Source organism: Dendronephthya gigantea, unplaced genomic scaffold (assembly GCF_004324835.1).
Source record: "Dendronephthya gigantea isolate DGI-Jeju-01 unplaced genomic scaffold, DenGig_1.0 000038F, whole genome shotgun sequence".
Lineage (NCBI taxonomy): Eukaryota > Metazoa > Cnidaria > Anthozoa > Malacalcyonacea > Nephtheidae > Dendronephthya > Dendronephthya gigantea.
The window spans coordinates 1,591,720-1,616,166 of NW_021163048.1; the positions used below are offsets into that span (position 1 = coordinate 1,591,720).

The following is a 24,447-nucleotide window of genomic DNA, read 5'->3' on the forward strand; positions in this document are numbered from 1 at the left end:
TTTCCTGAAATAGTGAATAGTCGCCATTTCGATATTTCCTGTAAGAATATGCACTTGCTTATAGGGTACCGCCATACGCGTACGTACATACAAGCTAGCTACTGCGTCTGCCTATCGTTAAATAAAAGTTTACTAATAAATTTGCAGCCCAGATTACAATGCAGGCTTTAATTAATACTATTAAGGTGACAATGTAATAAGATGTTTCTAATTGTATTAAACTATAAAAACAAAATTTGTTTACACTAACATAGCGTCGCAACCCTGAGTTTTCTCTCTTCGCTTATGTCCGTAGACAACAAAAAAATCCGTTGCTAAATACTGAATTGCGTTTTTATGCTTTATTTACAAAGCGCGCCGTCGCATCAAGTCTCCCTTGGTTGCGCGAGTCAATAGTTGTCCTAAAAATCGCCTGAGGGTATGAAGATTAAACGCCAAGCAGTAACAACACTTGAAGGGTTTAAAATACTGATTTATTTTCACATTGACGTACGATCATACTGTTTAACACAGCCGTGAACTATCACACACGGTTCGAGATATAACCAAGAATATAGCCAATTCGTTGAACAGGCAATTCATTGTGAAAAACGACGTTCAAGCCAGACACTGTTCACCAGTGGGACACATGGACAGTAAATCATGTAAATGCAGTCATCATTCAACATTTTAATAGGCCTTAAAAAATCGGTGATGGTAATTAAATGAGTTAAAAAGCATTCCCTTTCTGGAAGTATCGATATATTCAAAACTGATACGCCCATACAGACCTATCTAGCCTAAATCAAACATAATGTCGCTATTTGTTTGCAAATCCCCGAGAATTTGTACGTATATATATCAGTGGCAACCACCCCGTTTGCAACCCTGTCTATATTCCGTACGTTTTTCATCAGGGAAATTCAATTTACAGGAGGTATCCGCTTGGAAAGGAACAGATATAGTAACACCTAGCTATAAGAATCTAAATTCATCATGTCGTTGGAGACTGATATGCCTTGCCAGCCTTGCCCTTGGAAACGTAATTTGACATGTGTGTGCGCCTAATGTTATCCAATTAAACTGTGATTATATTTGGTTCTGCCAAGAACATCTATTATCCTATTCATCCCCGTTTTGGGAATTGATGAGTCATGAAAATTGGCAAGGAAATATGTCAGGAGCTACTGTACTTTCACCGGAAACATAAATAGTTCTTATTTTTTTATGTCTGAAGAAAATGGGTGGCAAATGTACGGATATGGGTAAATTTTCGCAAGCATGTAAGACATGTGTGGCGATAATATTTGATGTTGTAATATTGACGCCTATATAACAAAGGTTACGGAGGGATCATGCTATTTACAAGACCAATTTACTAAGTCGAAGATAGGTCGCTCAGTGCCAACTGGACTTATTTGACTATACGAACATAGATAGAGTAACGAACAGCGCAGGAACTTCGATACCTCGAAAAGGAAAAACACATTCGCCAATCGACAAAAACCTGTCAAGAGAAAATTAGATATTCGCGTCAGGTTGGGAAAGTTGCTAGAGCTTGAACAAACACCGCTACACTTTTCCTATAACCATTTGCTTTTCGTTGATGACATGACGGAGTTCGGCATTTGTGTCAAAAAGGTTGCACATGCTGCAAGTTTCGCCCTTCGCGTTTATGATATCTTGCAATCATCAGACATGGCATCATTAGGACCCTAACACTTCATGTTCCGGCTAATTAATTGCCGATCCATTCATATCAGTACTTAATTAAGTAGGTCTCCGACGGAAAGTTAAGTCGAATGGTCAAAAAGTCAGAAAATTGAAAACATAAATGAAAATTTTCATTTATGTTTTTATATTACATTGATTAGTTAGCTATATTAGCCACTGTGACAATGCAGGTCTCACATGTTGCAAATTAAGGAACCGAAAAATACCTGGGTACGAAGTTCGAACCAAAAACCACCCGCAAATCACGTCTTTCAGCTGACCTTTAAGTGGTATTAGCCTCTATACCACAGCAAATCAAATATTTGAAATAGTTTCATCACACTTTTCATATTACGTTTGAAATAATTAGATCTGCGTAAGAAATGTTAGCACCTTTGTTTGAAGCTATAAAGCGTGCTTGACACTTGCTTCATACAGCATTCGACCTATTACAGCGTCAGTTACGAGTAGTGTCAGTCAGGCAATATGCAGATGGCAGGCTCAGTAAAGATTCTTCTCTGCTTCTGGATTGCAGTTTCCATACCCACTACAGGTAATGGTTTGAAGGTCTTTTTAGTGTGATTACGTTACGTAGTTAGTGTTGTGCCAATTATATTTAATGCATTTAACTGTCATGGTTATTAGGAACTGTGAGCTTTATTAACATGCGCAAATAGAGATTTAGATTTCAAATTTAGATTTTAGATTCAGATTTAGATATTTTTCAATACAGTGATATATCGAGCTATTGAAAATATTCAGAGTCAGTTCCTGCGTTATCGCGTATAATTTTAAGCTCAATAATTGATATTTTCTGTATTCAAAATACGTAAAATGTATCTCGTCCAATGTCAATTATTGATATTTGCTATATTCAAAATACGCATCTCGTATTTGGCTTGATTCCAATCTTGGAAATATATCTAACGAGAATTTATAGGGTAGATAATGATATTTGATGGGACTTCATTCTGTGGATGATGCTAAAAAAGATTGCGTGACCGCGACCAATGGTTTTTTGCCCATTATAGTTTTATATGCCAGCGTAGTTATCATGTTGCGAATTATCAACCGTACTTGATGATTGCCTATCTTGATACTATCCATTAAGGTAGACCGAAACCATATTTAGGTTTAATGCGATATTGTGGGTTGATGAACTAAATTGGGATAATCGCAGTTCGATTACTTTTATACGGCCCAGTTGTAGTATAAGAATAAGAAAGCAGGGATCAGCGCGGCAGCTTCTGAGCCGCGTATGATGACAAGTATACATTATCAAAACTATCAAGTAGGTATATTGAAGTTCGGCATGTTTTTTTCGAACGTACGCTAACTAAGAACATTTCAAATGACAACAGACCAAGCACCTATTGTCCTGCATTATCACTGGCGCTTGATTTAAGTTTCCTGTTCTGGCGAAAAAAACCTTAAGGCTACGTTATATTGATGTATATTTATTAGATTTTAATGCGAACACACATGGGCAATTTCTGCATGGAGACAATTTAGCAGCTATCATAACAAAAGCAATTAGCCAGTTCTGAAAGCGATAAATGTAATATAAGGTTGTTTACATTTGATGCGACCACGATTTGCGATCCGCATTTGCAGATAATCTTGCTTAAATGATGAACATTTGTTGTTAAATTATCTTCATATAAAGGTCAGTCGAGATTGTCGCTGCGATTCAATGTGCAGTTCAAAAGGTTATGCATAAATGTCAGACTTTGGCGGATTTGCGTTTTCCAACAGCATGTGATATAGCATGTACAAGTTTTGTTATGTTGGAATTTTTCGCGCAGGCAACTATCCAAGCTATAGTTTTTTGAAGGACCGATATCGTGTCATAAGCAGCCGCGGGATAGATCACAGGCACGCATAGGTTTGACACGTGATAATAGGAGGGGAAGGGGAGGGGTAAACATCTGTTTGTAAAGACTTTGCGCATGAAAGGGGAAAAACTTCGTGCATGAAAGGGATTTTCGTGTTTTCCTTGCAAAAACAATATCTCTTAATAGTGATGAACGAAAACACTTGTATGAACACTTTTGTACTTTTCGAAATCATTTAAATCCTGATAAAATAGGCGTAACACAAGCAACCAGTCATAAAATAGGCGTAAAACAAGAGACAAAAAGGCGGAATCCGTGTTTATGAATACTCAAGGATATAAAAATGAATTAAATAGCAATATTATACATATATATATATATATATATATATATATATATAAATATATATATATATATATATATATATATATATATATATATATATATATAATTATTTTCACACTCATGTCGACACCCAACATTTTGGTTTACAGGATACACGGCAATGATACTCATGCGATTCGTTTAATTTTTAACTTTTCCGTCGTTGAAGTCCAAAATAACTGGCTCGTGTATATAGTATATATGAAGACTCCTGTAGTGAGCATCGTTGACCCACTGTAAAGATATACAAGTTGTAACCGATGGTACGATTAATGAACTCTTGCGAATGATTTGAAAACAATTCTTTAAATTATCACGCGGACGCGGGTACATTAAGACCATATGTAAGTGACATGTTTTCAAATTTCATATGGCTTTCGCTCTTTTTACTGACGACGTCTTCAGTTGGGATTAATTTACGCCGAGTGCAAGATGCAGCGAAGTAATAACTGATATTTTTATTACATGTAGAAAAACTTTGATTAAGGACAGTGTTTAGTATGTTTGCAGCGTTTGATTAAAAATCGATAATTAAGACAGAACGTTCAATTAGGCTAATTAGTACATTCGCGAAACTGAGTATCATGAATTTGTTTTACAAAGATTTTCCAACATTAAAGTAAACAAAAAGTGTCGTTACTAATGATTTGTTTATGTAATACCTTATTGTATGTAATGCTTAACGAAACAACAGCGGGACTCCTTTCACCATTCAACAACCCATTGGCTTTGCATCGCCAAGAATGGCACTGGCACAGGTGTCGCCCAGTCGAACCATGCAGTCGCAGATGCGTCAGTTGCACACGCGCACGCAGGCACAACGACTCCACCCTCCCCCCCATCATCAAAAACATATAATCCGTTGTAATTCTACTGGGTGACAAGCATGTGCACAACTGCGGTTAAATCGACGCTTCTCGTAGATGTGTAAATAATGTAATTGGATTTGGTATCTGTGGCAGTGAGGTGCTTCGTCGTATTTCACGATAAAGCTCGATGACATAGAATTCCACTATCCCTGTAACTTATCCTCATTAATACATATATTTTCCAGTATATCATCTAATTATCTTGGTAATTATTTTGGTAATTAACCAGTGAAATCCGGCTGGTATTTGGTAAAAAAGCTAATTAATTTCGAGAAGCAATTAGCCGGTTGAAACATGAATCCACTCGGAATGCAAAGAACCCGTAGTTCGGCTTCTCGCCTATCTCAATAAATCTTATTCAATTCTTCTACCGCCCTTTCATCGTGATTCATCCATGACTGTGCACACACGCACCTAAACATCTCCCATTTGTCTATTTATAGCTACACCAGTAATTCTCACGCCAGTCCTCCGTGGCGTGTTTTGTGTTAATTATTCAGAATTCAAATTTTCCCCTTATCACTTCACACTCAGTTGTAGAAAATCTAATTTGTCTTATTTAAACATTGGCATAGAACTTGTAGTGGAACAGTCTTTCTCGATATCAGATTTGAGAATCAAAAGAACAGCTGTCGAACAGTTTGCACGATAATTACATTGGTTTGTGTTTAATTGGCTGTCCGGCCCCATTTATATCATTTAGAAACAGATTTGGAGCAAGCCTGGTTTGTACTAAATGTCGACCCTGACTGTTCAGTTAAGAGCGCGAGGTGAAGTATTTATCAAAAAACGGGCATTATTATTCTTCTATTTGGAGAGCTTACACAGTTACGCGGGTCAAAACGTGTAGTCCTCAGTTGACAAAAACAAAAATGAACACTGCCGTGCTGCACCTCACAAACGGGGTTGTTTACCACATGCACAACCATGTTGACTTAAACAAAGCTTTATAACAAAATCAACAGAACATTCTCAGTTTCATATAATTTATATAACCAGGTTTTGCGTTTTCACCTGTGAATCACGGCAGTTCACGAATCGAATGCTTCCTGTGGTGTCATCATTTATCCGTAGTAAATCCTGAGATATAAGATATTCATTGTTATTTGTGAGATGTGGTTGGACGAGAATATTCGTTGGCCGTCCAGCTGGGACTTCGCCATTTGAAATTATTTAATCTCCCATGTTGTTCAGGATATTAGCTGCGATTCAAACATTATCCACCTGCCTTTTCACTATTGACGAGTAATTAAGTCTTATTCTAAACGATAATGCGTCTCCATTCACTCGGCTATTCATTCATGCAGTTCCTTTAATTTTGGTCAGAAGTCTGATCATAGCCTATAAGCCACTGGGAACCATCACTTTCTACATATATTCACGTCACCATTATCAGTCGACTCCGCACCATTATCATGCTGTAGTCCTACAGCTACAACGGTCGCTAAGTTGCATGTTGTTTTAACCTCGTAAGTTCATTATAAACTTTTTCAAATCATGCATGCCTTTCTCAAAGTGATATGAATTCGTAATTACAATGCTGAACTAAAAAATGAAATTTGTGCATGAAGCTATTTTGAATTCCCAGAGTAAGAAATGCTGCATATATTGAGAATAAAATCTAGAGGCTGTTTACATGATCCCCGAGATTATAGCCGAGATTTTAACGAGGCGTGAAATCACTGAAATGACTTCAGTTGAGGTATACTGAAATGAGTATACGACTTTTCATGTATATAGTTTTATTTTACGCTTCCGTAAGTTCAGCATAATATAAACTGAAACCACGGGCTCTCAATTTATTTCACAATCGAAAAAAAATTAAAACAGCGCATATATTATTCGCCTCCGGGCTAAGGCCATATTTAAAATTAAGTAATTTAAAGTTAACAATTCGATTGGGACCTAAAAAACAATTAATGATGGCGGCGGTTTTCCTAAACACTATAATTTAATCAATCAACCAATCAATAATCCGACTTATACAAGAGAGGAATAATCTGTATACAGCCAGGCGGGAAAATTTGTTTGGTTCTCAGTAAGTTTATGAACGTATCATCGCTAATTTTGTCTGACGTAACAATCATCAGAATGTTCGTCCAGACGGATGATCCAAGCCAATCAACCGGTTTATTGGTAGTGAAATACGCTATCCTTTTTTTTTGAATTACCCTTATAAGCTAAAAGAAGGCAAAAAGCACCGGATTTCAACTGCAAGCGGAATTACAATACAAACAAAACGGCAACTGTAATTATACGGCAATGCTTAATAATAGATCACAAATAATTTCTGTATTATAATATATGCACCCTTATTTTAATCAGAGTGGTAGTTCCCGCAGACCTTGCAAATGTTTACCATTCGGTATCATGCATGGATGTCACAACTTCACAATCCCATTACCTGGTATGTGTACATGTGGATTTTCCCAGTATGTCTTCTGCAACATCAGCTCTACCGCATACAACGCAAATCTATTTATTCCTCTAATATCCATGTTTAAAAACACTGGTCTGAAAAGAAACCTACTGTCACGTCAAAAACAAACAAAACCCAATATGCACATTTCACTTCAATATATTATTATGTGCCTGTAAACTATGACGTCTGTAGAAATTCTGTTATTACTGATCAAAGAGAAAGTTGTATCAGTAGTCCTTAATCACTGGAATGACACTAAAGCTCCTTTTCGAGTAGAAATATCATCGTGGCAACGTTTTGAGAAGATTGAGAACTCCCACTCAATGAGTTTGAGTGTCATTTAGCTTTTAGAATACAGGCGTAAAACTTTATTATGCTGGTGTGTAAAAAGCGCGGGAAAGGACGGCAGCCTTCGGGGAACAATAAATGCACTAAAGCGGTTGGCAATTCAAAATACTTTTGATCAATTTCTTTAATTATAAATGTTTATTACAAATATGTTTACAGTTTCCATTTCAATCATCAAACGGTAAAGTAATGCGAAGTAGAGTAAAGGGGATAATAGCAACTATAGTCTTTCAGGTCAAACGCTTTAGACGCACTGATCAAGCTGCGTTTTAAAGCGCCCTGCTAGATAGAGCTTGCTACGTGTGTGTTTTAAGAGTCGATGGGAAGTCGAAATAGTGATCTTGTACCAGATGTGAATGACATACAAATGACAGTTTCTTTCAAAATAGGTGTGTCACACACTCTCGTTTATCCCCTCCGCTTTTTATGTTGCAATTGCATGCACTTCAATTGGCATAAGGTGTAAGTATATATAAGGTGCATTCGTCCTTTGAAAGATCCGAAATTCCGGAATAGCTCCCGAAGTAACGATTTATCAACAAGTCGTTATTAGTACGGTAACCAATTACGGTACAGATTTTGTAATGAGTTACAACCGGTGCATGACTCACTGGTTTATCATATAGCCATCGGGTGCACCGTACCGACCTCTTAATCTCCCCTAAGACCACGGTTTGGAAAAGTCGAAGTTCATGCATGTATTTCGTTTATGCATCATATATTATAAAAAATTGAAATTATAAATAAAAATCTCATTCCTAAACATAGAGGTCAACGCATACTTCAAAATTTTCTTCAAGGAGTATCTCATTATTTACCGCCCTAAATGTAGTTCCCCACCCAATTATTATATTCTTGCCCCGAGGGAATCTTCACTTACAGTCCTTGCACTGGATAATATCCTCGCACTGAAGGATTTGCTTCACCTTTGTTGAATATTTATACTTTTTCTAGACGCAAGGATCTGTTTTTCGATGTACGGATGTTTTGAAGTCAATGAATATTTCAGTGTCAAAGATGCTGCACTACCGTCTCATCCGGATGTAATTCAAACTAAATTCTACCTTTACACGAGTGAAAATCCAAAAAATGTTGAAGAGCTGAAGCTGGATAATGCCAGCTCCATCACTACATCAAAGTTTGATCCATCTCGTAAAACAATTTTTATCGTTCACGGTTTTGCCCATCATTCCCAGAAACCCTGGGTGATTACGATGAAGAATGAATTGTTGAAGCAATATTTGTGTAATGTCATCTGTGTTGACTGGAGGAAAGGAGCGTCGTATCTTACCATGTTTTATTTAAGGGTATGTTGAGTAATGTACTACAGATCAAAAACTGTAATTGAAACGCCTATTTGTTATTTGCGAAGTCCGCAATGGCAATCAATTGATAGGAGAAATGCATTTGTTTATCTCACGTTTGCAACCATCTTTGTGTAGGCTGTTGCAAATGCTCGTCTTGTTGGTGCACAGATTGCATACCTTGTTCAAATGTTGAATGACGTCACTGGCGTACGTACTAAATCAGTTCATATCATTGGTCATAGTTTGGGCGCTCATATAGCTGGTTATGCTGGGAAAAGATTAGCAAGAAAAGACCTGACCATTGGGCGAATTACAGGTAGGTTGGATTGTCTGAGAGTGGTCCATTGGGCTAAGAATGAGACAATATGCGTCATCCGTGGACTATGAAAACTTGTGCTTGACATCTATAAAACTTTCATTTTGTTTTAAATCTTTCATAATCGAATAAAGAAATCTATATAAACATTGACGTTTGCTCATGAAAGCTCCTCTGTACGAAAATATTATTAAGGATCCGTTCCTTCATACCTAACCGACCTCGTACCCAAAAGTTTTCATTGAGAAGGTTCTTTGCGACGGAGGCTGATAACTGACTTCTTGTTCTCTTTCCCTGCTCAAGGTCTGGATCCAGCCAGACCTCAATTTGAGGGAAGCCATGCCGAGGCACGTCTTGATAAAAGCGATGCGACTTTTGTTGATGTCATTCACACCAATTCCGCACCATTTCTCCTCGGTGGTGCTGGGTACCGCGGTCGGATCGGCCATGTTGATTTCTACCCTAACGGCGGAGAATATCAACCTGGATGTGAGGGATTATTGAAAAGTAAGGAATGAATATTTCTTTCTAGCAACATACATGCATTAAAACGATATTCGCACGTCTAACGGTAGACCTTTTTTCCCCATCATTTACGCTTTCAAAATAAAATTATTTTGCAACAGAACAAAACACTACTGCATGGACATCTGTTTTTTGTTCATGTCAAGGTGACCGATGGAATAAAATGTTAGGACGACTGTAACGGGTATCAGGACTAACTGAATATTGCATTTTTATTGTAGCGATCTGGCGAAGTGGAATTCTACATGCGGCAACGTGCCATCACATGAGGGCAGTTGAATATTTCACTGCATCAATTAGAGAAGAATGCTTGTTCCCAGCTTTTCCATGCTCAAGTTGGAATGACTTTAAAAATGGAAAATGTTTAAAGAAATTCCGTGTCAGAGATATATCACTGATGGGCATGCAAGCAGAACAATGTAATGAACAGGAAGAACCGATGTATCTAACAACAATGTCCAAATCACCTTTTTGTGGTATGTAAATTAACGAACATACAGCAAAGAACACATGCATGGGCGTCAATCGAACGTTAATTGAGGGGTACCATATTGATATATTCTGACATCTGGCATTTGGATCCACGTATTGAGATTCTGATCCTCACCAATTTTCACCAAATACCTACAGTTCAAACCACTTTTTAGAGTCAAAATGAAACGATCCCCACACCTCTGCATTTAAACAGATACCATTAGAGAACGTATATACATTGGTATATTATTACTTCGCCGATTCTTACAAGCTTTTGTCCTTTCATTTACAGTTTACAATTATGTGATACTACTATCGTTTTCGAGAAGCAAAAGAAAATATGATGCTATATATTTCCAATTAATTGGCAGTAAAGGCACAACGAAGAAGAAAAAGATTCAATTGGAAAGGTAAGGTTATTTCCGTATTTGTAAATGAATTGAAATTTAAAACTATATACAGTTGCAAATATATTGGTGACTATCAACCTTGCACTAAGGTTTTGTTCTTAAACTATTCCTTCAGGGGGGCTGGGACAAAATTAGAAATGACTACGGATGGTGATGATATCGGAGATTTGCTTAACGTAGAACTGTTGTACTATGGCTTCAATTCATTTTATATCCACAATGTCCGTGTGAATATTCTCCATAGAAATGAAATGTAAGTAATAATGTTATATTGTGTTCATTGATCGTATATTGAAGGGTGTTCCATCAATTCATGTAGATTATGTATATATTATGAATTATATATATGAAAATGTAGATTATGTATATATTAGATTCATGTATATATTCGTATTATAGCAACTCAGCCACTCTTTTCTTCTCTTTTAGTTATGTTTCGTGTTTCGATCAACTCATTCGAAACAGTTTCTGGGTATTCTGGAGTTTCTCTAAAGCAACATACAAACGCAAGGCATACGTCGGCGAAGAATGCGGAACGACATTTTTCTAAATCAAACTATTTTATCACCAACACGATGGTTTGAAAATTGAATTCGAGAATGTATATAATGCAACGACATGCACTGATGAAATATTAGTGCTATTACTATCGAAAGATTTTTGTGCTGACTCTGAGCGCTGTATTTATCCTCACTTGCATTATGTAAATACGAATTTTTACGATTATGGTAAATTATCATACGTGTCATAGCATAGGAAATGAACAGCATGGCGAATCAACCGTTTAACCAGTCTCCATATTTCATTTTGTTTGGTCATGGTTAAAATAATGACGGGTGACATGGGTAATTTGACAAACATTTCGACTCGTCAAGTGACTGTTCTGTTCATTTCTCTGCGGTCTGTGTGCCGATGACATAAAGGTGGGAATATGTTTCTGTGAATACAAAACTATTTAAGTGAAATCTTTACACATATGAACGTTACTTATGCATTTAACTATCTCATTCATAAAGCATAACTGTAAAAAAACACCTAGTTGTAAATACTATACTGCCAGTCTTCTGGTAATTTCTAAAAATCTTTTGAAATAAAGAATTCATTGAAATCTTGCCACAACCAATTACCTCTAGTCCATTATCAGTGATTATTTCACACATCACCAATTTGATAGATATCTTATATTTAATGAGTAGACCGCGTACATACATGTATATTTATTCCGTAATTTCATTTAGGAAAATCCAAACAGAAGATCGCTTTTTTGGGCATTTGCATTTCACTTTTCCACAGGATTTTTAAAAATGTTATGCTTGTTATCTGGATGTTAGTGACTACACTGTTTAGGACTTCTAGCCCTTCGTATGTCTGGACTCTGGACTCTGGACTCAGACTAGGTTAACTGGGAGGGGGGGATGGAACCCCCAAGTTTTACCGAAATCACGTAGCACTTAAAACACATGCATCTATTGGTCAGTTTTGGAAGTTTACACTAAACTCTGTTTTTTCTAAAGACGTGAATAACTACAATAACGGAAATTTACACAGCGGGACAAAATCGTAAGTATTGCTATAACGAGAGGTTACTCGGCAGTAATCTTGACTAATAATAATAAAACAGATTCCTCATACAACTTCCGATAGATTTTTTCCCAAACAGTCTTTTTTTAAATTGCTCCAGGCAAGTTGGATAGGCTAGAGAATTAAGTGGGCTTTATAACCTCGGATTCGAAGTCAAAAAACCCTGGACAGGCTTGCACAGTGAGGCTTGCATCGTCAGATGTCCATATTTAGAGTTCACTGGATTAACCAGGACTAACTGAACTACTAAGCAATTAGTGACGTCACAATCGCAAGCTGCCAATGTTTACACAATTGCTTAGCAACAACAACTGAACAACACCACATCAATCACGGCGAGAACAAGGAGAATGTGCAGTATGGACATTTTAGTTGAAAAAAGTGTTGAAAATATTCAACAATAAATAAATTTCCTACTGTTGTTCACAAGAAAGAATGTTTTTGGTGATATGATAGTGGTTGAAACTGGCTTATTTTCGTTTACTGCGAACATTGACGGTCACTTTCCAATTCGCATCTGCCGTCAAGTACCATCAACAGTTTTGGCCTAAAAGAAGGTACGTACATTTGAATCTGTGGTATGGTAGTGTTTAGCTCTCTGACAAACTCAGTTGATGGTTGCAAAAAAAGCAAAAATGTTAAGATATTGCTATATCGAGAGTCAGTTTTACTTGTGATCTTTAGATGTTTAACTTGATATATAAACTATAAATATAAACTAAGCTCGCGCTTAAATATAGAATGCATAAAAGATCACACTTTTTTTTCAGCTTTCGCATTTTCGATGCCTCCTTATTATATTTTTTAAACCGTTTATTAATAATAATAAAACATCGTCCATTTAAAACTTTGAGAACTTGCATAAAAGTATAGTTTATTTGGCGATTTGCAACTAATTAACAATTAGTCGCCGAAGGCGAGGTGATTACTTAACAATTAGTCGCCGAAGGCGAGGTGATTACAACCCTATATTCACTGAGCCGAAGGCGAAGTGAATATAGGCTTGTAATCACCGAGCCTGAGGCGACTAATTGTTTTAGTATAATTTCAGTATTGAAAAAGTTTTATTTATAAATACAACTGATACACGTGTTTATTTTATGAATATAATTTTGATTTTGAGTATTTTCAGCCATGTTTTTTTGGGGAAAAGCAATAGTTACTGCTCAGACTGCTCTGAGCAGTAACTATTGCCTCAGAGTTACTGCTGAGGGAGCCAATCAGAATGCTCAAAGGCCATTTTTCAATACTGAAATTATACTAAAGATTCTTATTAAACCATGTTTTGCATGCTTCAAAATTCATTAGTATAATTTCAGTATTGAAAAATGGCCTTTGAGCATTCTGATTGGCTCCCTCAGCAGTAACTCTGAGGCAATAGTTACTGCTCAGAGCAGTCTGAGCAGTAACTATTGCTTTTCCCCAAAAAAACATGGCTGAAAATACTCAAAATCAAAATTATATTCATAAAATAAACACGTGTATCAGTTGTATTTATAAATAAAACTTTTTCAATACTGAAATTATACTAAAACAATTAGTCGCCTCAGGCTCGGTGATTACAAGCCTATATTCACTTCGCCTTCGGCTCAGTGAATATAGGCTTGTAATCACCTCGCCTTCGGCGACTAATTGTTAATTAGTCGAACTTTATATTAATATTAACATTTAGACTTAATATAAAGCGGTAAGCACGTACCTTACATGAAGTGCTCCGTCCCCAGTTGCGCGTTTTTCATAGAACAGAGAACATGCAGGCTTAAGATATAGCACTGACGATCTGTGGCGGATTCTGGGTAAGTAAAAATAAATCAAATCGACTATAATTCCCAATTCAAATACCCAAATAACAAAACTTTTAGCTATTTATTTCTAAAGAATATGGTTGTGAGTTTGAGCTGCAGTAATTTATTCTCATGCACTTACCCAGTCCCGACGATAGATATAGCAAGAGATCTGCCACGCGTGACGAAAAAAATTAATCTATTTAAGATAATAATACATTGTATACGGACAGCCTAAGGCCTCAAGCGCGAAATAACCGCACTACCCAGGCCCTCTAATTCCTCATAAAACACACATGACATTTACCTGATTTACATAAACCTTGTAGTCTCCAGACGCACACCCTGGAGTGTTGATAATCTCCATTAGGTTAGGATAGGACATATAACGTCAAGCGTACACTAGTCAGCGCCCTCCATTCCTCACCACACACAAATGAACACATATAAACCCTGTAGTTTACAGATGCGCACCCTGGAGTGTTGATAAACTCCATTAGGTTAGGATAGGACATATAACGTCAAGCGTACACTAGTCAGCGTCCTCCATTCCTCACCACACACAAATGAACACATATAAACTCTGTAGTTTACAGATGCGCACCCTGGAGTGTTGATAAACTCCATTAGGTTAGGTATAGGGCCTAAGACCTCAAGCGTAATATACTCCCCCTAGTCAGAGCCCTCCATTCCTCACCAGATACACACATGCATGACATGCACATAAACCTTGTAGTATCCAAATGCAGACCCTGGAGTGTTGATAAACTCAAACAATTCGGTATAGGACCTAAGACCTCAAGCGTAATATACAGGCACTAGTCAGAGCCTCGTCAAACACACATGGCATGCACATAAACCTTGTAGTTTCCAGATGCACACCCTGGAGTGTTGATAAACTCCATAAGGTTACGTATACGACCTAAGACCTCAACCGTAATATACACGCACTAGTCAGAGCCCTCCATTCCTCACCACACACACATGGCATGCACATAACCTTGCAGTTTCCAGATGCACACCCTGGAGTGTTGATAAACTCCATTAGGTTAAGTATGGGACCTAAGACCTCAAGCGTAATATACTCGCACTAGTCAGAGCCCTTCATTCCTCACCAGATCGATACACATACATGACATGCACATAAACCTTGTAGTATCCAGATGCACACCCTGGAGTGTTGATAAACTCCATTAGGTTAAGCACAGGACCTAAGACCTCAAGCGTAATATACTCGCACTAGTCAGAGCCCTGCATTCCTCACCAAACACACATGGCATGCACATAAACCTTGTAGTATCCAGATGCACACCCTGGAGTGTTGATAAACTCCATTAGTTAGGTATAAGACCTAAGGCCTCAAGCGTAATATACACGCACTAGTCAGAGCCTCGTCAAACACACATGGCATGCACATACATCTTGTAGTTTCCAGATGCACACCCTGGAGTGTTGATAAACTCCATACGGTTAGGTATAGTACCTAAGAGCTCAAACGTAATATACACGCACTAGTCAGAGCCCTTCATTCCTCACCACACACGCGCGGCAAGCCCACAAAGGCACAAACTCTGTACGTTGTTCCCGGATAGACACCCTGGGGCCCATTATTGGAAAGACGTTTAGCTTATATGGTGGATAAGCCAAAGATCATACATCGTGTGACGGACTGAAATGAACCTACATCTTATGCACCAAAAATATCTTTCCATTGAAAGCTAATTGCATCACTATATTCAGTTTTGTTCTTAATTAAATAGAAAGCCTTAGTTCAGTTTTTCATTTGGAACTTATCCCCCGTTCAAGCTAAACACCTTTCGAACAACCGGCCTGAGTGGTCCATTAGGTTAGGTATACGACCTAAGAGCTCAACCGTAATATACACGCACTAGTCAGAGCCCTCCATTCCTCACCACACACACATGGCATGCACATAACTTTGCAGTTTTCAGATGCACACCCTGGAGTGTTGATAAACTCCATTAGGTTAAGTATAGGACCTAAGACCTCCAGCGTAATATACTCGCACTAGTCAGAGCCCTCCATTCCTCAGCACACACAAAAGGCATGCACATAAACCTTGTAGTATCCAGATGCACACCCTGGAGTGTTGATAAACTCCATTAGGTTAAGTACAGGACCTAAGGCCTCAAGCGTAATATACTCGCACTAGTCAAAGCCCTGCATTCCTCACCAAACACACATGGCATGCACATAAACCCTGTAGTTTCCAGATGCACACCCTGGAGTGTTGATAAACTCCATTAGGTTAAGTACAGGACCTAAGACCTCAAGCGTAATATACTCGCACTAGTCAGAGCTCTCCAATCCTCACCAAACACACATGGCATACACATAAACCTTGTAGTTTTAAGATGCACACCCTGGAGTGTTGATAAACTCCATTAGGTTAAGTATAAGACCTAAGACTTCAAGCGTAATATACACGCACTAGGAAGAGCCCTCCATTCCTCACCACACACACTGTAAGCACGGTAAGCCCACAAACTCTGTTGTTCCCCGATAGACACACTGGGGCCGGTTATTGCAATGGCGTTGAGTTTAAACGGTGGATAAGGCAAAGATCATGCATCTTGTGACTGACTGAATTGAACCTACATCTTATGCACTAAAAATATCTTTCCATTGAAAGCTAATTACATCAATATATTCAGTTTTGTTCTTAATTAAATAGAAAAACTCAGTTTAGTTTTTCATTTGGAACTTATCCCCCGTTCAGGCTAAACACCTTTCGAATAACCAGCCTGGGTAGTCCAATAGGTTAGGTATAGGACGTAAGACCTCAAGCGTAATATGCACGCACTAGTCAGATCCCTCCATTCCTCACCAAACACACATGCACACACACACACATGGTATACATGTAAACCCTGTAGTTTCCAGACGCACACCCGGAGTGTTGATAAACTCGATTAGGTTAAGTATAGGACCTAAGACCTCAAGCGTAATATACACGCACTAGTCAGAGCCATCCATTCCTCACCAAACACACATGGCATACACATATACCTTGTAGTTTCAAGATGCACACCCTGGAGTGTTGATAAAGTCCATTAGGTAAAGTATAGGACCTAAGATCTCAAGCGTAATATACACGCACTAGTCAGAGCCCTCCATTCCTCACCAAACACACATGGCATACACATAAACCTTATAGTTTCCAGATGCACACCCTGGAGTGTTGATAAACTCTATTAGGTTAGGTATAGGACCTATAAGGCTTCAAGCATAATATACACGCACTAGGCAGAGCCCTCCATTCTTCACCACACACACACGATAAGGCCACAAACTCTGTTGTTCCCCGATAGACACACTGGGGCCGGTTATTGCAATGGCGTTAAGCTTAAACGGTGGATATACCAAAGATCATGCATCTTGTGACTGACTGAATTTAACCTACATCTTATGCACTAAAAATATCTTTCCATTGAAAGCTAATTAATTACATCAACATATTTAGTTTTGTTCTTAATTAAATAGAAAAACTTAGTTTAGTTTTTCATTTGGAACTTATCCCCCGTTCAGGCTAAACACCTTTCGAATAACCAGCCTGTGTAGTCCAATAGGTTAGCTATAGGACCTAAGACCTCAAGCGTAATATACACGCACTAGTCAGAGCCCCCCATTCCTCACCAAACACACATGGCATACACATAAACCTTGTAGTTTCAAGATGCACACCCTGGAGTGTTGGTATAGGACCTAAGACCTCAAGTCAAGCGTAATATACACGCACTAGTCAGAGCCCTCCATTCCTCACCAAACACACATGGCTTGCACATAAACCTTGTAGTTTCCAGATGCACACCCTGGAGTGTTAATAAACTCCTTTAGGTTAAGTATGGGACCTAAGACCTCAAGCGTAATATACACGCACTAGTCAGAGTCCTCCATTCCTCACCAAACACACATGGCATACACATATACCTTGTAGTTTTTAGATTTACACCCTGGAGTGTTGATAAACTCCCTTAGCTTCAGTATAGAACCTAAGGCCTCAAGCGTAATATACACGCATTAGTCAGTGAGAGCTCTCCAATCCTCACCAAACACACATGACATACACATAAACCTTGTAGTTTCCAGATGCACACCCTGGAGTGTTGATAAACTCTATTAGGTTAAGTAAAGGACCTAAGACCTCAAGCGTAATATACTCGCACTAGCCAGAGCCCTCCATTCCTCACCACACACACATTGTATACATATAAACCCTGTAGTTTCCAGATGAATGCCCGGTAGTGTTGATAAACTCCATTAGGTTATAGGTATATAGGACTTACGGCCTCAAGTGTGGATTATAAAGCCCTGGACGTTGAAACTGATAGATAAAAGTTGTCCGTCCCGCTAGGGTTATGTAGATCCGTTGCGAGTTGAATGCGAACGATGGCGTGGGCATTATAAACTGTATGGGAACTGCACTTTAACGGAGCGTTTGTAGTACGAAAGCTAGCAGCGCTATATCCACCGGATTGCGTTATATTTAATCGCTTTGCGCATATTTTTTGGCATAACCTAGACTTAAATTCGGCTTGTCTATTGTAATTGTCATTTTGAATTTATTTTACAGCGGTAATAAAAATACTATCTGGCAAAAGAATGGCAATGCCATTCAACCTTCTTACAACAGGCCTCCTGTCTTGTTGGGAATTTGAATATAAGTTGTATTTTTAATACGCTTCTCTGCGTTCAGCCAGAAAGCTCGGGCAGTCCAATTATTAGTTTATTACAATAGAAAGATTTCAAAGGAGCTTGGGCTTGAGGGACAGTGTGTAAGAGCTTCGACCAATCATATCGTTTGAGACATTTGACATTCGAATATTTAATCTTACTTTATTATTTAAAAGCTCGCAAGGCGCGCCAATTATATCATTTCGGAAGACATGGATGCTGTACCAAGGTGCGTACGAGATTCCTTTTTAAAGTTTGCAGTGTCAATAGTGACTAGTGTTAAATGCACATGGGTCTCATATCCCATGCGGTTTGAATTTGTTTTGCTCCTCTGGGATACTAACAATAACGTTCAGACCTTTCGGTTTATTTACATAGTCGTCAAAGATATCATTTTTATCGTGAATAGGTTGAAACGGATTGAGTTTAAAAAGCAACCTCCTCAGAATGTACGCAAAAGCAACTTTTTCCATGTCGATGTCGCTTTACTGAGCGAACAAGACAGGCTGCTCGATGTAGAGACGGCGAGGTTCAAGAGTTTTATATACCAGGTATAGGTGTAAAAGCGAAAGTTGTAATACCTTACAGTATTTGCACAGTTCATTGAGTATTCAGCAATTAAACTTGGTTGAAATGCAAACCCATGGCTGCTGGAAAGAATTCAACTGATATATTGTTTTGTTATTTATTCAGGATCCACAGACGAATGAAATGAGCAATGGTTTGAGATATATGATTAAATTTTCATCCGAAGAAGGTCTGTACTTCGCAAATTATAAAAATATCCTCAGTTTATAGTGCCGATTTGATTGATCGTTTCAGAGAAATTAAATTTTTTTGGCCGGTTAACTGTGTAATGTGAGCCGTTCCGGTTCAATTAGAAGGAAATAATTCGGCCGAATTCATCTTAATTCATACAATTAATGAAAAATTGATATTATTTGTTGTTGCAGGGTCGTCGAAATCTGTGCCGGAACTAGAGGTTGACATCCACTTAGTGGATTGGAATACAAAAGAAGTAAAAACCTTCAAATTTATTATATTTTTCAAAATATGCATTAATACCAACATATAAAAGTTCTTTACCTGTATTTCAGCGCTTGAAAAACAAGTTAAGTTCATGATTCGGGATATAAATTTCATCATGAAAAATTCAGCAATCGGCTAGCTAAAAGTATTATTACTGCCTTTGCGACGATTTTTCAATGCTAAACGTCACTGATTTTCCGTGACGTTTTTTACGAGGAAATATCATTCGATGAAGCAAAATCTTGAATTTGATTGTTATTTGTATGATTGTACTTGTTTATGGGTCTTGCTTGGGTCAACTTCTCATAGAAAAAAGAACTGAAAATCGAGTGAGAGTCGATATTCCATTTCCACGAGGCAGAGTTTTCAAATTGAAAAAAAAAACGTTTTTTCTTTCCTTGCAAGTGTAGGCGGTCAAATGGTACATATGATTTCTTCAAATTATATGTTTGTCGGATCAAAGACTTTGATCAAAGAATTCCGTGCAGACGATTTTCAACGGAGAAATGAGTAATATCATTCGTTCTGGATTGACAGGTCATCATGTACGATGGGAAAGATAAACATCCGGAACTAAAGAAAGTCCTCTTAACGCACGAAGTCCTTTGTAGGTATGTTTGCAATAATTGTGCAATAATTTGCTTCAGCAGGTTGAAATGTGCATCAAGTGCATGGCTAGCAGCATCAAGTGGACTGGCCAACATTTCTATAATCAGTAATTGATGACTAACTTATCACGTGAAAACCAATCAGTTAGCCTGGAATATAATTAGGTTCAATATGCATGGCGTTAGCTGAGGTGAATATAGAACGGACTATGAGATTTGTTAAAAAAAAAATGGTTGGTATATGTATAGTACGTAAGACCATATCCACACTTTCAACCCCCCTCCCAGCGTTACTGGCCCATAACGATAGTATTCTGGATAGGACAGTTCTCTCGAAAACCTGTGTCAAGAACGGTTTCATTCCAAAATTAGATATCTGGAATGGTTTTATGAAATATAACGTCGTTAAATTGCGTGACAAGTAGATTATATTCACAAGTCATGGCGGAGTATTATTCCTAGATTTATAGCTGACTAGGCCATAATGAAATTATCTCTAACACTGGGTCATGGTCTCTGTCAAAATTGCGGAATAACCTTGTTGCTTCTTTATGCAGCCGTTGTAACGAGAATAAGTCATGTGGTAACCGAATTCAGACACCAGCAGATCCAGTCATCGACAAGTATGTGCCGAAACTTTTTTCAACAGTTTGTTGAAACGGTTACAATGACAAGCAATTTGTAGACATACCATGAATTATAAAATTATATCATGACTTTATAAAACAAAATTTATTTATAGATCGATGACTGGGAAACTGACGTTTCACTTGAAGTGCAATCAAAATGGCCTAAAGAATGCAGGAACTCCCAAAAGAAAACGATTATTTCAAATAAGGGTATCCACTGAAAAAATACCGTTGGGTTACTCCGAAAAGTTTTTTGTTCATAATAATTCGAAATATTCCAATGTGCGTAGAGTAAAACGCCCAAAAGGTATGTTGTATCTGCGTTTTCTATCAACCCAAATCCCATGCATTGGTTAGCGTTGCATTGCATACTATCAGAACTTGATCCTCAGTCTTTGTATTTGACTAGAAATTTAGTTCAGAAAGAGAAAAAGCCACAGAGAGTCTTTCGCGTCTTTCCGTAATGATTTTTAAATTTCCTGGCAAAGGCAAAGCTCCAAATGTTTTAAATTTCCCGCTAAAATATACGTATAACGACATTATTAGAAAGAAATACGTTGAAGCAAACTTACGGCACAAAATTAACAATGACCGCGTTAGAGAGTGTGTGTTAATTTACACCGTATATTTTAATCTTTTATGATTCACAGGGATAACTTTTGAACCAACTATCCATGCAATCTGTCCGAACGAGGCTTGGACATCTGGCGGAACGAAGGTTTTTGTAATTGGAGAAAACTTCCTTGATGGTGTTCAGGTTGTTTTCGGATCTGTTATTGTCTGGAGTGAGGTAAGACCATCCAAATAGTTTTCCCCTGAATCGAATACGCCAAATTCGTCATGCCAACATTAGGTTAACTTTCTCACCCTGCCATTGCTTTAGATTGTAACGCCTCAAGTCATCAGCGTCCTGACTCCACCGACTCAATCTCCTGGCACAGTTGACGTAACCTTGATTTTTAAGAGTATCCAGTACTGCAAAAGAGATCCAGCCAAATTTGTGTATTCAGGTATGTTATTAGGGATTTTACAGCGGTGATTACAAGCGAAGTAATACAGATGAGATGGATGACAACTGTGTCTGTGGTGTAACCTGGGCTTTATATATTTCATGTTGTTTTAGTGGTCCCCCCGTTGTCTGCTCTACCGCCGACACAAAACAGTGGGAATATCCCTATTGCTCCCTCGATGTTTACGTTTCCTGGAATTACTTCCTCTTCGATTGCAAGTCCAGCATCGTGTTCTTATACCACTAATGAGAAGCGTGTAATCGTAAACGGTACAAACGGTACATTACCTGGTATTTCCACGCTAACAACAAGTTGGAATGGTTTTGGCACACTTCCTTATTCGAACAGTAAACAACCATCATTGCTACCACAAATTTGTGGAAACTCAACGTACGGGAACTACACCAGGTTTCAAGCTTCTTCAGGTACGTAAGACCATGTCTGTTCATAGGAATCCCAATATGCGCTGTGAGTTCAGTGCGTTGGACAATTTAACAACGCAACTGGACTAACTTATTTCCACCTTGTAATCAACTTGTTTCTTGACTTGTTTACTGCACATTCGACCGTTATAGCAAGTAGCTATTTTCCATAAAGTTTGTGTTAATGAAAGCAGGAGTTCACAATTTACTATAACCGTGATGATCATGGACGAGTCCTAAAGAGAGCAAATACTGAGTGATTGAAATTAGGCCTGGTCACCGCAGGTCCTAAGAATCGGGGATCTATTGTATTATTTCCGATATACAAAGCATTGTGCACCGATAAATTCAAACAAAAGGGATCCCAGCGTGAACCAGGCTTTAACCTCCTTAGCTGATTTCTTGTCATGATTGTTCTTACCTCTCTTGTTGTTTTAGCTATTTCCCAACTCCCCGCTTTTCCTCCAACACCAGACAGTGGAAACGCGCCCGCAATGTTTTCGTTTTTTGGTGTCACGCCAGCAGCAGAGCAGGGCAGCAATGTCACACCATCTTCAGTTGTGTGCCTCGCATCACGTTCTTGCAATGCAGAAAACAAACGTTTAATTGCGAATGGTGCAAACGGTCCATTACCGAGTATTTCAGCGCTAACAACATGTTGGGACAATGTTGGGACATTTCCATACTTTGACAATCGTGGAAACTCATGGTGTGGAAACTATTCGAGATTTCAAGTTCCTCCAGGTACCATGGAATCGATACAGATTTTATACAATGATCATGATTATAAGTATAGACTGTATAGTGCCAAAAACATGGAACCGTTCAAACAAAAAATGCAGGCGCCCATCAAGGGTACACATTCCCAAAATCCGTCCCCAAAACAAGTAACTTCTTGATATTAGTCAGGATTGTAACCGTTTTATGGCACCGATTACACATGTGTAGCTTGCATTTTCTCTTATTCCAGTTATGAACCAGCACCTCGCTCTTCCACCCGCAACCCCGAGTAATGGACGTTGTGGTGCCCCTCCGGTCATTACGTTTCCAGCGCCAAATATGATGCCAGTTATGAGAGCGAATAGTTTCGTCGAGCCAGGCAAAAAGACACAAAGTTTGGAGCAAATCGACCGTTTCCCTGCATATTTACCTTCTCAAAGTAACTATGAGCTTATAATGATTTGTGCTATCGAAATATTAGTTCAGCTAATATTCGCACCTTTTTGAAAATTATGTAAACTTTTTCTCGAATCTTGATTAACTGATAATTCTCAATCATAATGAAAAATACGTGTTCAATATTCTTTACTGGTAAATTATGTTGAACGCTTTGGGACCCGCCGAAAACGCGAATGTGATTCTCTTTATAGCTTAGTAGCAACGGGGAATTTTTATTTCTATAATTTTACTGATGGTTGTATTCTAAACATTCACCGCTTTGCTTTAATTCGCTTTACAGGCATATCCAGAATGGTCACATCAGACGCCATCCCTCGAAATTTAGCAATTCCTCGTTATTTTCATCTGGCAAATCCTCACAGTAAGACATGTTGATTACTATTGCGCGATGTGACTATTAATAAACTCGAAATCCTTTCCAGCTAAGGCGTCATCCCCAAATCTATTAAGTGCCTTTGTACGAAACCCCGAAGCTCTCGTTAAATTTCCTGGAATTCCATCGAATCACACCGCTATTTCTAATAAACTACAAAAACATGCAGTCCTGCAACTATGAAGCCAACCCCGAAAGTAGGCCGGCGTTTTCGGCCGAAACCGCAATCACATCACGCTATTTGAAAGAAACTACCAACAATTTTCCAACAATTGTATTTATTCACGTTTGAGGGACTGTTTATTATAGCTACGGTAATACTCATTGACCTCGCGTATTGAAGTCAGGTCAAGATGTTACAGGATGTTTAATTGGCTCGTTAGTTTTGCGGCGCCATCAAACTTCGTGTGACATTTGCATACCGCGTTTGATGTAATTATGAGAAAGGTTGAGCTACTGCGTGAAATAATTCATCTATCACACCATATGTTGCAGGGATGAATATGTGTAATGTGCATTTATAGAAGCTAAGGGTCCTTAAACAAAAGTTTTATG

The 24,447-nt window shown here is 38.2% G+C and overlaps 3 protein-coding genes across 4 annotated transcripts; all 3 read left to right on the forward strand.

The window, feature by feature from the left end:
- Positions 1–2,146: 2,146 nt before the first annotated feature.
- Positions 2,147–11,286, forward strand: LOC114526385 (pancreatic lipase-related protein 2-like). The gene is made up of 8 exons (XM_028547973.1): positions 2,147–2,245; positions 8,505–8,857; positions 8,993–9,173; positions 9,477–9,680; positions 9,920–10,174; positions 10,465–10,582; positions 10,698–10,835; positions 11,012–11,286. The coding sequence occupies exons 1-8, from the start codon at positions 2,179–2,181 to the stop codon at positions 11,130–11,132; spliced, it is 1,437 nt and encodes a 478-aa protein (XP_028403774.1). The 5' UTR covers positions 2,147–2,178; the 3' UTR covers positions 11,133–11,286.
- A 7,537-nt stretch (positions 11,287–18,823) lies between these two features.
- On the forward strand, positions 18,824–22,213 carry LOC114526498 (transcription factor COE3-like; the record flags this gene model as incomplete). The annotated part of the gene is made up of 10 exons (XM_028548112.1): positions 18,824–18,871; positions 19,052–19,193; positions 19,336–19,399; positions 19,596–19,660; positions 20,209–20,282; positions 20,837–20,902; positions 21,022–21,215; positions 21,550–21,698; positions 21,792–21,918; positions 22,032–22,213. Coding segments are annotated over exons 1-10 (1,080 nt in total), but the record flags the coding sequence as incomplete, so codon positions are not given.
- A 10-nt stretch (positions 22,214–22,223) lies between these two features.
- Positions 22,224–24,122, forward strand: LOC114526296. Of its 2 annotated transcripts, none has more exons than XR_003687338.1 (3): positions 22,224–22,343; positions 22,779–23,084; positions 23,311–24,122. XR_003687338.1 is itself a non-coding variant. In XM_028547859.1 (3 exons), the coding sequence occupies exons 1-3, from the start codon at positions 22,748–22,750 to the stop codon at positions 23,892–23,894; spliced, it is 621 nt and encodes a 206-aa protein (XP_028403660.1). In that variant the 5' UTR covers positions 22,689–22,747; the 3' UTR covers positions 23,895–24,122. The 2 variants fall into 2 exon arrangements, 1 of the variants encoding a protein (XP_028403660.1); XM_028547859.1 differs by lacking the exon at positions 22,224–22,343 and having other exon boundaries at positions 22,689–23,084; positions 23,311–23,499; positions 23,800–24,122.
- The last annotated feature ends 325 nt before the right edge of the window (positions 24,123–24,447 follow it).

Excerpts from the sequence above, each read along its gene's own strand:
- LOC114526385 (XM_028547973.1), top strand. The coding sequence starts at position 2,179 with ATGCAGATGGCAGGCTCAGTAAAGATTCTTCTCTGCTTCTGGATTGCA. Across the intron at positions 8,858-8,992 it reads TTACCATGTTTTATTTAAGG|GCTGTTGCAAATGCTCGTCT; the intron begins GTATGTTGAGTA and ends ATCTTTGTGTAG. Across the intron at positions 10,583-10,697 it reads AAAAAGATTCAATTGGAAAG|GGGGGCTGGGACAAAATTAG; the intron begins GTAAGGTTATTT and ends CTATTCCTTCAG.
- LOC114526296 (XM_028547859.1), top strand. The coding sequence starts at position 22,748 with ATGATTGTTCTTACCTCTCTTGTTGTTTTAGCTATTTCCCAACTCCCC. Across the intron at positions 23,085-23,310 it reads GAGATTTCAAGTTCCTCCAG|TTATGAACCAGCACCTCGCT; the intron begins GTACCATGGAAT and ends CTCTTATTCCAG. Across the intron at positions 23,500-23,799 it reads TGCATATTTACCTTCTCAAA|GCATATCCAGAATGGTCACA; the intron begins GTAACTATGAGC and ends TTCGCTTTACAG.